The following is a 16,419-nucleotide window of genomic DNA, read 5'->3' as shown; positions in this document are numbered from 1 at the left end:
GCTGAATCAGTGATCCACAGAGATGGAGCTCCACTAATCCAGAAGTGTGTGTTGATGGGTCAGTGAATCAGAGATAGAACTTCACTGAGCTGGCAGTGCGTACTGCTCGGTCAAGTTAAACACTGAGATTGGGCATTGCTGTATTGTGGACGTGTTATGGGGTCAGAGAGCCACAGACAGTGCAGGGGGTGAGGAACATAAAAATTGGTCTTCATTTGGGAAGGAATTAGGATTTCAGAGAGACAACTGAGACAGGAAAAGGAAGAGTGTAAATGGCATGGTGTCAACCTCTTTGACCTGGTGAGTCCTTGGTTCCTGGTGTTAGAGCTAATGAGAAAAGAATTAGTGCAGCACATCAAATTGAGGAATCCTTATTCCAGTATCAGAAGGCCACTCAGAAATGCAATTCCTTTGGCTGGCTTGGTGATTCAACATGCTAAGGTACTATCTTTTAGTTTCAACTGTTTTCTTTCATCGCTGATTGTTAGTCCCTGTCAGGGACTTGAACCAGGTTTCATGTCTTTGTCATATTGGCTGTGATAGTTGCTTTTGGTGCTGAGTAAGTTGCTTGAGAGAGAAGTGTGGAACCAAATTTGGTGGCATTCTTGGCTGTTGCCTATATTTTGAGTCAAGGTTATATGATGTGTAGGTCGGTGATCACAAGGGGAGACTCCGACTGTCTTTAGTGACTGTCCCTCCTCACAGGTGTTGCCTTCATGGTTGGGAGGGAGAAGGAGGAGGATATAATAATGGTTGAAAGATGAGATGTTGGCTTTTAGTGATATGTCAGTGGAAGTAGTTTTGGAGTTGGTAAATTTCAACTGTGGATACTTGGGGTTAAAATCTACCTTGAATTATAAGTGAAATGACTTATGGTGTCATCCTACTCCCTAGTGGACTGTTCTCCACATAACAAAACCAGAATGCCATTTGTGTAACTGTCAGTAGAGACCCAGAACTTGGTCTAGGTGTATTGCTAGAACTCTGTACAACTCTGTATGTATTGGGGTGGTACTGGAAGTGTGGAGAGGGTTTATGGTTAAGTCTCAGGTGCACTGGCATATCTGGCTGATATTGGTTAGAGGCTGATCATAATGGGGGTGTTGCAGATTGATATAGGTATGGATTGTCAAAGCTATGTTGGAACTGATTAGTGGGAGGTGGTGCATATAACTGTTAAGGATAATGGTTGAAATTTTGTTTGGGTTCTAGTAGTAGAATAGCGAGGATACCGCAAAAGAGGGTCAAGATTAATATGCATTGGGGGAATTATGGGTAAAGTTGTGTAGAACTGCCTGATGCAGCCTGGTTTCCTGTATGTTGATGCACAAAATTGGTCATATATTAGATTCCTTTTGGAAGAAAGGAATTATAAGAAGATTCTGCTTATTTTATAGGCTGAACTTTATTTTAGAACTAGATTTTCATAAACTCATTCCTGGATTTACCTTTTGGGAGTAAAGAACTGCATTTTGTTTTGAGGAGCAGCTGCTAAAGATTGCAAGAAATGTAGGGAGATGAGGATACATCAGTATTTAAACTCGTGTTGACCTAGTGCAGTAACTAATGATCTCAGTGCCACTGCCAGGTTGGGGGATGAGGAGGATTTCTTCTTTATAATTTATAAAGTGTCCACTATGTGCTAGGTACTTTACTGAACGAATCAGACCTATTACCTGCCCTAGGAATCTTAACAATCTAATTTTAGACAGGAGGCAGTGAATGAGAACAACCAACAGAGGGTAAGGCTGAAGGAATCATTTGTGTACTTGCGCCCCCCTTACTACTAGCTTTCTCTAGCAAATGTGAGGTACTAACTCATCAATTCAGAGCTTAAACTTTCATTTAAAAATGAATTATGATGCTCATGGTTGCTAAGTGATGCCGGGCTGGTTTCCTGTCTTTGCAGACTGATAGTGCCAGTGCCTTTATTGCTGCTCCCGGTTTTGTGCAGCAGCAGTAGATTGTGTTTAACAAGGTCCCTGTTGCTTTCACTACGTCTGGGATGTCTCAGGTGAGGTATTTCCAGTAGACACGGGGAAGTATTAATTCCATTGTACCAGGCACTGGTAAGGCCTCATCTGCAATATTGTGCACCGATCTGGTCACTCACATTCAAGACAGATGAATTTAAATGGGAATGGGTACGTAGAAGGACTGCTAGGACAGTTAGGAGAATGGAGAGCTGGTTTTAGACTAGCAAAATGGAGGCTGAGAGGGGATATGTTTGCTCTCTGTAAATACATTGGGAGGTAAATGCCAGGCAGGGAGTAGAACTATTTAACCAAAAGGACACAAGAACAAATGTGTATAAACTCGCCATGGATAAATTTAGGCTGGCAATTTAGAAGAAAGTTTCTAAACATCAGAGGAGAGATTCTGGCACACCTTTCCAATAGGAGTAATGGGAGCAAACAGTATAGCTAGTTTTAATATGGAGCGTGATAAGTTTATGAATGGGATTATATGCAGTAGCAGGGACTGGGCTTGATGACCCAGGAGGTCCCTTCCAGTCCTATGTTCAGTCAGAATCTAGTGGGCCATAGCCAAACTGTCAAGAATCATGTTACTTTCACATTGCTGCCACTGGCTGGCAAAGCCTTGAGAAGCAACAGTGTAGATAGGCATTTGCATGATTCATGGGTAAGGAGGACTCTCGAAAAAGGATGGAAGAGGGGGTAGAGCAGACCTCTCTTCATTCTCTTTTGCCCCAACTCTTACCCTCCTTAAGCCAATAAGAGACTCTGGAGAAGTGTGAAGAGGACTGGTTCTTCACATTTATCAGACTCTTACTAGCTAGAGGTAAGGCTGATACAAAATGTGGAATTCTCATGTTTGGTGCAGGTAGATATCTAAGCACCTTCCCCCTCCCCAGTAGCTGATGTTGGGAGAGGGGCTGACCTTGTCACCAGTATTTTACCTGATACTTTGCTGGTGAGGATTTCTTCCCCTGTTATTTTTTGTATTGACCTCTCTGGCTGGTAGGTTTAATCTAACAGCTGGTCGGTTTCTGTTCCAGCCCTTGTGAAGGGAGGAAAGGGAGAACAAGGTTTCAATAATATTCTGCTGTTTCAGTTCACTGCATTCACATCTTGATGGTATCATTGTTTGGTTTTTGCTGTGTTTTAGGATGGAGGAGGCATTTGAGAGGGAGCAGAAAATGGAAAGGCTGGAGGAGTGGAAGGGCAGAGATGGAAATGAAGTTAGAGAATAGAGCATGAGTAAGGATATGATTTGGTCATAGATTCTGTGATTTTAATTGATCTCTATGACTTCTTCAGCTTCAGCCTGTGCATAGCAGGACTTGGGCTTCCGTGATGTATTGTTTATTGCCTGCGTCCTGTCCATTATTTTTTACTAAAAATGCCTGTGACACAATCTTAGCCTTAAGCATGAAGGATTGGAAGGGGGAGTATGGATATGTACAGGACAGATGGTACCAACAGCTATGAGAAGGAAGAGGCACAGGTGAGTTGGAGGCTTATGAGATTGGGATAAAAAGGTAGGAACGATACAGTGTATGATAGAGGGTGAGCTGTGAACTTGCCATTCCCTTTTGGTTAACCTCTTGCTTTTTCTGTAGCAATTCTTACTTGGAAAGATTAGGATAGGAGGAGCCCTCTGACATCCAGCACATCTGCACCATTCCCTACAGTCCTTCTGGGAGAGGCTGTGGCTCTATCATCTATGAACTATTAGGTAATCAGCATTAAGCCAATTCATTTAAATGATAACTCAAGGAGATAATTTTCCTCTTGAAAATAGATTAGCACAGCTAGTGTGGTTAGCGTTTTCTATTGTAGATTTGACCAAGACTTGAGTTTTTTCTATTCCCCTTCATTCCTGTTTTTTATTTACAACAGTTGATTCCCTTTTGTTGTTGTTTGTTTCTTCACGCCTTAGAGGAAATTGCAGACACTGTTGTGCTGAGAAAAGTGACCCTTGGTTTAATGGTTAATTTAATTAAATATTCTGAAATGGTACCAGTTGAGTGATATGTTTGCATGGTGGCTTTTGCTGTCAGATTGAATGTGTTTAACTTCTGAGATAACTCTGAATGAGGGGGTATGTAACAATGACACTACAGAACACATCTCACATCTTGTCATAAAATCCTTTGGGAGTTTGGATCTCCGTGATAAGGCTTCTGTTAGATTTTAAGCATCCCATTTCTCTTGATTACTCTTTCTTGATACTTAAAAGGGTGGTAGGGGTACTTATGAAGCAGTCTTAGTAGCGTTTGCATGAAAGGAGGAATTAGCTGAAGTGGACACAGCTAAACTCTTGTATGCCTAATGCAAATCCAGTATATGGTGGCCAGCTTGCTTTGGGGTTGAGATGTACTGATTTTTGTAGTAAGAAAAAAATTGTCACAGTCAGCACATATATTTCTTAAGGGATCTTTTTTATTTTGAATGGGAGAGATAGATTGCAGTCTATTTCTTCCTAAGTCCCACACATCACACCTGAGGAGCAGCGATCTCCAGAGCCAATTAATGACATTCCAAACTTTGGCTGCGGGACATTTAAGAGTAGCAATACACCCCTTTCCATCCCACCACTCCATTGCTGCGTGGTGTGCTTTCTCCCTGGATCCCATACCTGTTGTTCCCTGTGTTGCAGTGCAGCTAGATGGTTTAGTTGGCTCTCCAGGCAAAATGTTTGAATTGCAAAATGGTGTGTACAGTATTATGAGCATGTTCCTTAAAAAACAAAAAACACACACCAGGATGAAACAGGAACGTTTATAATGAACCAGTGGTGCAAGTGTCCTCTTCTCTATCAGAACTAGCTAGAATCTGCTGAGCAGTGCCTGTAGTATGAGCAGAAAACTAACGGGCGATGATAAATGTTGTGGAACTATGATTATTTTTAAAAAATGGCTTTTGCTGAGACAATTTAGAGATCTCAAAAGTTAACATTTTAATATAAAAAACTTGTCCAAATTATCATTACACATTTGCAGTTATTTTTATATTTATAAGAATTTTGAAGCAGATTCCTTTGCATCTTTTTTAGCTAGTGTGATCTTTTAATTTTTATTTCTAGGACTGTTTTTTCTCACCTATCCATTTTTAGCCTTGTTTGTACGCCTGCCTGTGATGGGATTTAATAAGTATTTTTCTCTGGAGGAGTATAGCGATGTTTTGGTATATTGACTTTTAAAGGTGATAATCTGGGGGACAGGGTTGATTAGACAAGTTAACCAATTTGAGTGTTTAACCAGTGCGTTCACTTCTAAGATTTATTCTTCTAATAAATCCTCATTATATCTTGTCATTTGATATGTGGGTTTCATTCTTCTAACAGGCTTGTTTCTTTGTTAGGTTTTTTTTTTAAATGATTTAATTATATTAGACATTTCTACGCAGGTTGGGAGTGGTGGGCTCTGCTATACTTAGGTTAATTTCAGGATTGCATTCCAAATGGCTTTAGAAGGTGGCACTCATTAAAATCTGTTGTTCCATACATGCTGCTGCAGAACAGTTTTATAAAGTCCATTTCTTTTCATGTATGTGACTAATACCCTCTGTGTCTGTCTGGACTTGGGAGTACATATTCTCAGAAAATGGTGGTGGTAAAATCAAACTTTCCTTGGTGTAAGAAGAGACAGTGCTGTTGTGTGTGGGTGTGTAGCTATGTGCAAAGGGCTGCTCGAAGCTCATTTCTCTCCATGGGGATAACTGGCTGCATACCAAAGCTGTGGCCAGGAGAAGCCGGCAAGCAATGTGTGGGCAGACTGCATGTTCTTTTATTAGCATCTTCATTGTACTTTTAAAATCTCAACTAACAATGAGCTCTAGGCTTCTTCTGTTAAAACTGGTTCCCTTATTAACTGCTTAACTACCTAGTTGGAATCGCATTTTGCTACAGGGAATTGTTTCTGTGGAATGTGATTTTTGTTTTTTAATTTTTTTTTTTTAATAATTTGAGATGCATATTTAAGCAGGTAATAGTTAAAACATCTGGTTTAAGAGTACAAAACACGAACATATGCTCCAAATCACAAATAGTCCCTTCTAAGGCTTTTCTACAATCAGTTTAAGCCAAGGGTTCTCAAACTTTTTTTTTTTTGCTGGGACTCCCTTTGTAAATATTTCAGGCTTTGATGACCACCCCCCAAAAAAGTGATGACACTCCCCCCTTATCATGCCACCATTACTTCTGTGCTGCTGCTGGCAGCGGCACTGCCTTCAGAGCTGGGTGTCTGAGTCTGAAGGCAGCACTGTCGCCAGCAGCAGTGCAGAAGTAAGGGTCATGGTATTGGTTGTACCATTGGTCATGGTATTGCCCCCTTTACTTCTTCACTGCTGCTGGCGGCACCAATGCCTCCAGAGCTGGGAGTGCAGCAAATAGCCGCCACTTTCCAGCTGCCCAGCTCTGAAAGCAGCGCAGAAGTAAAGGTGGCAATACCATGACCCCCCCCTACAAGAGGCTTGCGGTCCCCTTTGGGGTTGAGACACGAATGGTTAACTTTAAGAGGGTAAAGAGCCACATCAGAGAGAGTGACTAAAAAAATGTAAATACGTTCCTCAATTTCCTGGAGTCAAATTTCAATGAATGCTACAGTTAAGTAGATTTTTCTCAGGAGACCCAGCTTATTGGTGGAACTTTGAGATCTAGACATGGGGCTAATCGTGTCCGTGTGGATGAAATAGAGAAGGGGTGTAGAGAGCTGGACTGGGATAGCATAGAACAAGTTAACGAGCAGGTGCTTCAGCTCACTGTGGTTCAGAGTTTGGCACATTTGGGTTTTCAGTTGCTTTTCTAGTACTGTCTGCTTTTGTTTTTGAAACCTGTTTAACAGTAACAAAATATAACAGGCAGTGAATTTTCAGTGAATTATTTAACTTCTTGAGTGGTTAAAACCAATTTGACATTTGGCTTTGTAATGCCTGCAGATATGTGTAAGAAGCACCTGGAAATGCTTTCTGTGTCACATTGTCTGATGTTATGAATTTAAAACTTATTGTGTAAATGAAAGTACTAATCTTGTAACCAGTAGAGGAGCTGACATGGTGGTTACTAATGACACACAATGTTGATTGACCTAATCTAGTAGCTGTTACTCCGTAAAGTTTGCCTCATCTTTCCTCCTAGTTTAGCCCAGGATAACTACCCAATGATCTGACCAAAGTTGTTTAAGTGGAGAGTCCTGTACTGTTTTGTCTATATTTATGTATTATTTGGCTTTGTTCTTTTAGGTCTGTTGTCTCGGTGTTGGACTCTCCAGCTAAGATCAGCTCCATGGAAAAGAAACTCCTTCTAAAGAGCAAAGAGCTGCAGGACACCCAGGACAAGTGTCACAAGGTATTTATTTATGTGAGTGGCCTCCCTCATTGCTCCAGGAATCTACAACCAGTGTATGCCAAGGGATCTCTCAGATGCTGCTGACCGTCCAGATCTGTGGTGGGCAAAGTTCTTTTCCTTCAGCGAGGTGGCTTCCTGATCAGTACAGAAGAAGATGAATTTAGGCCATGCCTTTGTTGTAGATATGTTAAACTTAACAAGAGGAGGCTCTGGATTTTAAATAGCCCTTTACTCACCATGACACAGATGACTGCTTCTTCCAGCATGAGCCATTTACTCTTCATCGGTTGCAGAGTTGCTGCATTTCTGTTCTGAGTGATACAAAGTCTCTCTTCCTAGTCCTTCTGCTTCTACTTGTGTAACTGTTACCATTTCATTGATTATGGTGAACATCTTTTAACAGTTGCTGTTTCTGAGTAAAGAGAACTCATTGGAGTCTATAAAAACTCAAGTGTTGCTCGAGACTTTTATGAGAGTGCAATTATTTGTCTCCCTGCATTGTGCTGGATTTGACCATTTTTTCCTGCAAAGAGATGGGGGAGACCCATCCTCTGGTCCAACATGGATTTGGGATAAAGCTAAAGTGACCCATCTCTGCAAAACCAAGTGAAAAATGATTGTGGCTTCTTTGCTAACTGGGGTTCGAAGAATGACTGAATATGAACAAGCAGCTTGAATGAATGGGGTGACTTAGACTTACTACCTGTCCTTGTGAAGAACTGTGCATTCCCAGGAGCAGAGACAATGGTATTGGAATTTAAATAGCATCTGGAGAATTATAACTAGGAGTCTCTTAGAGACTGAAATTCATCACATGTGGTGTGTTGAAATTAGCAACTGACAGAGCTTTGGCAATGCTTTTAAACCTTTCAATGTTTGTTGCAGATGGAGCAGGAAATGACGCGATTGCACCGGAGGGTGTCAGAGGTGGAGGCTGTACTTAGCCAAAAGGAGGTGGAACTGAAAGCCTCTGAGACCCAGCGATCCCTCCTGGAGCAGGACCTGGCAACCTATATCACAGAATGCAGTGTGAGCCTTTACCCTAGTCCTTTTGCCTCTGAAGGTGCAATTTCTGTTTTAGGTCTTTAGCTTTCTGTTCCATGATGGTCTCGGTGGTGCATATACAATAAAGAAAGAAGATAATGTGGAAGAGGAATAGTTGTCTATTGAAATCGGAGCAGTTTGTAGAGTATTGAAGGCCTGTTAGATATGGGTTTGTTCAAACTTTATTCCTTGGCCTTTGTGCTTACAACATCATTCAGTAGTAATGGTAGAGGAGCTACAACTGTTGTCTTGCTCACAGGGAACTACACTCTGGTTCTCTTCTTGTCCTAGTAGCAATACTGTACCGCTTTTGGGTTCTGATCTTGATAGACTTCAGAATGAAAGCAGGGTGGGGCCTATTCAATACCTAATGGAAAACCTCAAAGGACAACAAAGATGTTTCAGGATATGGTGGTGTTGACTCAATAATGTGACATTCTGACTTTGTACTGCTCCTATTCCCAAGTGTAGTGATAGCAATGTGTCTGTGGCAACTGCTGCTTTTTAGATGGGATATAAAAACGAGGCCCTTAAAGATATGTATTTAAGATCCTTTGTCATTTTTACAGGAGTAGAGATGTCTGCCCTGTTGTCTTGGCAAAATTTCAGTGAGGGTGTTTACACTCTGCCCACTTAAATAGTGTTTATATTTTCCATTGGATTTGGTATTTTTCTGTCCTCCTTCCCCTCTCTTACCAAAACCCAAAACGTTGTCTATGTAGCATGCCAAGACAACACTCTATCAGTGGCTGCTTTTCAGTGGAGTGTGAAGCATTTCCTATAGAGTGTAACTTTATTTATCTAAATGGAATGGGAAACATGAATTTATTTGATAAATGGGGGGGCTTTCAATGCAATAGTGCACAGCAGGAGGTGCATCTGAAGCTGGGTTGAACCATCTGGATATACTATTTTCTATTGTATAAACAACATTTAAAAAGTTTTGGATCCTTCTGGATGAAAAATGATATACACATTAAATAGGTGACAGGACCATTTGTCTAATTTTGAAGTTTGTAAGCAAAGGTTTTGCCCAAACCTTGAAATAATAGTCTGCCCTTTTCTCTTTAAAGTTTAAAAAAGAGTAAAGGACATAACTGAGTTCAATAATGGGGAGAAAAATAGCAAGTCATGGTAGTAATATAGCATCAGATGAGTGCTAGTGGTAAAAGATGGATAATTAATGTCGCTAAGAAGTCTCACTCACTGTGCGTGTTCTTTGACTCCACACCTGGTCTACAAGAGTAGGGTTTGAACTAAGATCTCTGCGCAGTAGATTGTATTTGTAAGTGTATTGCTTTTCTCTAGCTGGAAAAATTGAAGTTCAGTAGCAGTGAATTTGCAAGTTTCCGTAATTGGTGTCTTAATTTATGTTGTCTCACCGTATTTGAGGAGAAGCTTTGTGTTCCTTTGACTGAGGATGTTTCTTATAGAGGAGCATGCAAAGGGTCTATGCATTGAACGTTTTGCTTTCTGCAGAGCTTAAAGCGAAGTCTGGAACAGGCGCGGTTGGAGGTGTCTCAGGAGGATGACAAGGCGCTACAGCTTCTTCATGATATCAGAGAGCAGAGCCGAAAACTGCAGGAGATCAAAGAACAGGTACAACTGCTTCTTGGGAGCAGAATAGCTGACAGTAGAACTCACTGCTTGTATTGCCCGGTTCTAATGCCAGGAATGTGTTTTTATATTGGTGGGATGCCAAGGCTGCGTGTGTGTGTGTGTGTGTGTGTGTGTGTCGGGGGCGGCAGGAGGGAAGAGTTTCTTAAAGTAACTAAGAACAAACTTGGACATGTGTCTGTTTGCAAACATGCATGGTCTCGAGCCTTCCTACATTTTTTTGCAGTCCATCAAGCTGATCAAATGAAATCTTTGCCTAAAAAAACAAATTAGAAGAGAGTTGCAATATTTTGTGAAACTGACATGTTGGAAAAATCCATTTTAAGCAATCACGTTACACAAGTTAGCAAGGATTAATATTGCTCTCAACTAGAGCTCATGAATCCTCACATGGGAATTCTGAATTGGGGGGAAACCACATTAACCCATATCTTGTTTTATTTTAACCATTTTCAATGTCTACTCAGCTTTGAATATGGCTGTTTTTCAAAATACTGCCTTTGTCGCTGAACTGTTCTTTTTCTAACTTAGATTTTTTTGAAGAGAAGATGTTTGTTCAGATAATTTTTTTCCTTCAGAAAAGTGTGAACTTTGTTTTACTGGGGGTGGAGAAAGAGAGCTTAAATGAAAAATACAACAAATAATGTTGGGTAATTTTAAGATTAAAAATAGTCTACCACACAGAACCCATTATATTCTATGGTGTAATGGAAACACATTATATTGAGAAAAAAGAAATTGAAATTTCCGTGGAGTTCAAACAATAGTTGACAATCATCTACTGCTTTTCATCTTTAAAGCACTTTACAAATATTAACTGACTAATGTTTTTGTGTGTGAGACCTGTATGCACAGAACCCTTGGTAATAGCTCTTGTCTGGAGACTTACCTTATGCAAAATTTAATGAAGTGCAGATAAAACCCTCAAGATGTGGCAGAACCATATATACAGCTTAAATATTCGTTTTGCTGGTTGTTTTGGAAAATGACAGTGTTCTAAGGCTAGCTACTTTGAGAGCTGTTGCTGCTTTAGTAGAGTTGTTTTAAATATTTGTTATATATAGAATGTTTTGGGATGATGATTAGGTTTTGAAAATATACAAACTTATTTGTCAGAGAGGAAAAATAAGAATTTTAATAAAACTTGCATCCCAACACAATTTGAACTCCATATCTTTTAACATAGGTTATGGCTAAGATTCATGAGAATGTTAAGGTGCTGTTTAGGTCACCAGAGGAAATTGTCTAAAAGAACCTACTACAGGGTTCCTCTGAGTTATCTTAAGCTCAGGTGCTAGAATGTGTAGTTGCTGCTCATTCATATAAGCTGGTCAGTCTTGGCAAATAAGAGGGCTTGGAGCATTTCTTTCAGGAAAATGAAATTAGGGTCTGAGAGAGAGGATGGAGATCCTGCGGGGAAAACCCTAAGAAAAGCCATCCTTGGGGAGAATCCTGTTGAGGTGGTGATATTTAAGATACCAACAATGGCAAATCCCACAAGGAGAATAAAGTTCAAGTATTGATATTTCAGGGTAATGTCATAAATTCAACATCAATTTGGGTACAGTGTATAAGAGAGCATTATTATTTCAGACTTGGATTCTAAACATTATTTGACTATATAGTATATTTTTATATAACAGTTTTTAATCTCTGGTTAGTTTTCGCTTCAGCTTTTCTGTGTTCAGGTGCCCAATGTTGGATGCCTTAGGTTAAGATGTGCAAGTGGAAGTGTTGTGTGTGTGTGTGTGTGTGTGTTTGAGTTGTGTGACATGTTCTTCTGACCTTAGTACATGATGTGCTTAAAGATACAGCCTGGATAGTATCAAGAAGCAAGAAAAACTGAAATTTTATTTAACTGCCCCCCAAATTCATTAACTTTCTCAATGCCATGTGAGGCCTTGTTTATAATTCCTTTGTCAAGTGATTGTTGCTCTAGAAATTGAGCATTCTTGGAAGTGCTGGTCCAAATTGTGATCTCTGAGCAGAACACACTTCTTCCAAGCATTCTGCATCTTTCTTTGCACAAATACATTAGTGCAAAATATCCTTTCACATCAATGGATGTTTACGTCACCTATGGTATAAAAGCTCCAGCCCCATCCAGGGAGAAAATAGTTGGACTGCAACAGTTGGACTTGGTGGGAAGATGGGCCAGCTAAGTCCACTGTTGGTATTATGAACCAGAGAGTCACTCTAAGGCAGACGGCTGCTAGTGGCAACCTCCAGCCATATGTGGCAGGAAGTGGAGAGAGCAGAGAATTAACTGATAAATATGAATTTGAACACAGGAGAAAGTAAAAGCAGTGGGTGAATGGGCAAGGTTTGGTAGGGAGAAATGACTAATAATGTGTATATATGGACTCTAAGAAAATAACATGGAAAGCAGGATCTGTTATGTCCTTTCTCCCATTCCTTTGTCTGTGTTGTGTACTTGCCTAGCATACTCCTGGGTGTGCATGCTCCCCACCCACCAGATAGATAGATATAAAAGCAAGCTCTTTAGGAAAGAGACAAGATTTGTTTTCTTGTAAGCCCTTGTATATTTAAAGGACTATACAAATGCTTACTATGTAATAACAATCAATGCCTCTACTGAAGACTTCATTGGTCACCTCAGGATCTATCTACACCACTTCTCATCTTGGATGCTTGCCTAATTGGAACAATCAGTCCAAATGTTCTTTTTGTTCTTTGATTTTTAGGCGTTGCACTTCTCCAGAATTTTTATTCCAAATCCTTTATTGTAGTTTAATAGAGGCGTGAATTACGTAGAATATTGGCCTTTCGGGGGAAAATGTGACTCCTCGAGGGTTATCCTCCAAAGGTAGCATTTGATACTAGATTACCGCTACTCCCATCAAGAATGATAGAGGACTTTACTTAGGGTTAATATGTTTATTTCCTGAGCTATCAAAAGAAACCAGTAAACTGATGGTTGGAGGCCACAACACATATTTTTTTTTTCTCCTTTTCACCCACCCCGACCACCCAGGTTTGTAGTAATTCTCATGTTGTCAGGCTGAATAACTCGGAGAGAATATATCTGGGTGTTTGACAGAGGCACAAAACTCAGAAGCATATGTCTATATAGACCACTAACCTTCAGGGAGAGAAATAACATGTAAGTACTTTACCATTTGTTTCAAAAACTATGGATGTGTTTCTGCAGTGGAATCCCCTCAAAATAGTTTTTTTGGTTACATTTCATATCTTCTCTGAGGTAATGGCTTGGAAATGACTTATTGGCTCTTTGTCATGAAAGACACAAGCCAGAAAGGAATGGATATTGTATTCTGCCTGGCTCTCACCCTCTTATTTTATGTTTTTGTCCTCTCGTTACATACTTTGTCTGCTTTCTGCCTATTCCGTATAGGTACTATCATACTGTTTGCCACTCTCTGTCTTTCCTCTTTGCTTTCCAAAATGTAACATCCCTTTTCATTGCACAGGAGTATCAAGCCCAGGTGGAAGAGATGAGGTTGATGATGAATCAGTTAGAAGAGGATCTTATTTCAGCTCGTAGACGTAGTGATCTCTATGAATCGGAGTTGAGAGAGTCACGATTGGCAGCTGAAGAATTCAAACGTAAAGCTACTGAATGTCACAACAAACTACAGAAGGTAGTGAAGGCTCCCTGGGAGAGGTGTTGTTACACTCCTAGTTTCTAGTTTGTGTTGGCTGGGATTTATAAATGAGTTGCATTCAAGTCCTTGGAAACTTGGTATGGGTTGTGCAGTTGGAAGCCATTTTGTATTACCAGTATAGTTGGAACAATTTCATTTATTCCCTGTAAAGCTGTTTACATTTAAACTGCCTGAGGTTATGATTCTGGGTGAAGTCCAAGATCCTAAAACTTTTCTTCAGAATTATACATTTTATATTTTTAAATTACAGGCTAAAGACCATGGGAAAACTGAAGTAGGAGAGCTGTATTCCAAACTGGAGAAGGTATGCTTCCTTAGTGTCAGTGGAGTTTACTGCCTGATTCTGTCCAAGTATATTATCACTGTCAGAAACCCAGAACATCCATGGATAGTCAGTGGCATGAACAGACTTCCATCCTCTTTCTTTGTGGGACTGACTGTTCTGTGTGATTTGATTTAAAGCTGGGCTTGGTCAGTCTGTTGTCAACTGAACTTATAGAGTAGCTATGCCAAGACAAAGCTATTGTGTGCAATCTGTGCTGGAGGTGAGTTAAAAGAAAAACCCTGTATGTATCATTATGAATGAAGAATGGCACGTAGAAAATACGATTATTCTGAAAAATAAATTTTAGTTCTGCATGCTTTGTCAAAGTGATTTATTTAGTGACAGAAATATGGCAAATGGTCGAGAGGAAATCAGGAGCAGGAATGCATTGGATCATTTGGCAGGTTGGAATTATAGGGAGAAACAAAGATTCTGGGAAGCAAGACTAAAATAAATAAATCACAAGTACGGCGGGCATTCATTTTTTCTCCCTTGCGTTTAACTGTAGATCAATACAGAGCAGCAAACCAAAATCCAGGAACTGCAGGACAAGCTGGCAAAGGTAAAGTCAGGGATGGGGTTGGTGAATTTTTCACAAGGCTTTCCAGTAAAACCCTAATGCAGGGGAGATGTGCACTGTGTTTCATAGTCAAAAATAGAATTAGTCATGGCAAGAGGGGATGTCAGAGGGAGAAAGTGGGGGTGGGAGCTGGTATCTGAAATCAGAATTCTCAATATGCTTTCTGCCCTTGAAATGTGTTAACAGTGTTTATTTTTACAAATGAAGCTGAGTCACAACAGGAATAGTGCATAGAAATTCTAATTTAAAAGGCCAGCATGGGCGTACAGCATCTAACACACTATCCTAACCTTTTATTTCTGGAGACCTGGGTTCATGTCTTGCTAGTTCTAGTGAAATGTATTTTGGTCTTGGCTTACTCTCCCAGCATACTTTGGTATTAATCATAAAATCACTTCTCAATTAGCAATTTCTACTCTGTCGATAGGTCAAACAGTAGAATGCAGGGGACTGGACTAGACTGACCCATTGAGGCCCCTTCCAGCCCTATGATTCTATGATAAGGGTTCATGACAGGATTAGGATACATTAGCATCTGGAGGAAGTATACACAGTACCTACTTTGCTGCAATCAGCGCTATCAGTCTCACTTTAATGGGCACTGAAATTCCAGTGCACCCAAAAGGGCTACATGTGAGAAAACACTATACCAGCTAATACATTGCTAATGGTGGTTCTTTTCGGGGAGAGGAGAGAGCTAGCCGCTTCATATCCGTCTGCAAGCATCTCAAACCCCTCCACGCAACTAGTCTGCTGGCTGTTTTGGCTTTCCAGAAATGGGGCTTCCTTAAGGATAATGACTCTGTAGTGTGAACACCCTTTTGAGGTCAAAACAGCATGAGGGTGTCACTTTCATCTCAGTCCTTCAAGCAGGCCACCAGTTTTCACCATTACTATTTCATTCTTTTCAAGAATTGATGTGGCTCAACACAATGTTCTCTCAGCACTTGTACAGAAATATATCTATAAATCTTGTCTCAAGGGATTAGGCTGAGTTTGTGGACTAGGCTTGAACTCCAGTGCAAGTAGAGCAGTAGAAGTTACTGGTACAACAAGACAGACCTGTAGTTCTCCTTCCCTTGTACTTTTTCCAACATTTGCAACAGCAGAAGTGCAGTTTGGAGTAGAGGTTTGAACTTGGATTCATAGAGTTTAAGGCCAGAAGGGACTACCATATCATCTAGTCTGACCATCATCACAGGCCACTAAACACCAACCAGCCAGCCTAACACTAGACGTCAACCAGAATTAGACCAAAATATTACAGCCCTCAGGAGACTAAATGAAATATTCCTTCACACGGTTGGATGTTGTGCTAATTCTAGGCTGCCAGGCCAGGCTTTTATAAATGTTTTATTCAGAATGCTGAACATCTGAGGTTGCCATCATACTGTACTTGCATCTGTTACTGTGAAAACTTTTTGTGTGTGTGACTTTGTACTAACATTTACTGATATTTTTTCCCCCTCTTGGTTTAGGCTGTGAAAGCCAGCTCTGAGGCAACTGAACTTCTTCAGAATATCCGTCAGGCAAAGGAGAGAGCAGAGAAAGAGTTGGAGAAATTGCAGAATCGGGAAGACTCTAATGAAGGCATGAAAAAGAAACTGCTTGAAGCAGAGGTGAGCAGAGAATTTCTGGCTGCACTGGACTAGTCAATAGGATGTCACTGGGCTTAGAAACTGCTCCTTATGGCACAGTGAATGGCCAGGATCCCTGTAACAGCTTGTCAGAGGCGAGAGATTAGAAAATAGCAGATGATTATTCATTCTTTTATAAATGTATTTCTCTGAAGAATACTTACTGGGAGGCTTTTCGGTGTTGTTTTTCATCTGGATTCAACATGAACATGTGACTAGGGTAAGTCTTTGGGAGTGGGGATGATTTTGGATGTAGAA

At 40.4% G+C, this 16,419-nt stretch overlaps 1 protein-coding gene across 2 annotated transcripts in view; it reads left to right on the top strand.

Annotated features, from left to right (window-relative positions):
- The window catches only part of CIT (citron rho-interacting serine/threonine kinase), a 92,644-nt gene that overhangs the window by 24,634 nt on the left and 51,591 nt on the right, over window positions 1-16,419 (top strand). For both annotated transcript variants that reach the window (XM_077835502.1, XM_077835501.1), the window contains exons 10-16: window positions 7,206-7,311; window positions 8,197-8,340; window positions 9,835-9,954; window positions 13,425-13,595; window positions 13,870-13,923; window positions 14,453-14,506; window positions 16,003-16,143. In XM_077835502.1, coding sequence (XP_077691628.1) covers window positions 7,206-7,311; window positions 8,197-8,340; window positions 9,835-9,954; window positions 13,425-13,595; window positions 13,870-13,923; window positions 14,453-14,506; window positions 16,003-16,143 — 790 coding nt within the window. The remainder of the gene's footprint in view (window positions 1-7,205; window positions 7,312-8,196; window positions 8,341-9,834; window positions 9,955-13,424; window positions 13,596-13,869; window positions 13,924-14,452; window positions 14,507-16,002; window positions 16,144-16,419) is intronic.

Source organism: Eretmochelys imbricata, chromosome 15 (genome assembly GCF_965152235.1).
Source record: "Eretmochelys imbricata isolate rEreImb1 chromosome 15, rEreImb1.hap1, whole genome shotgun sequence".
Taxonomy (NCBI): Eukaryota; Metazoa; Chordata; order Testudines; family Cheloniidae; genus Eretmochelys; species Eretmochelys imbricata.
Note: the sequence above shows the minus strand (reverse complement) of the source record. Positions and strands in the feature narration are given on the sequence as shown.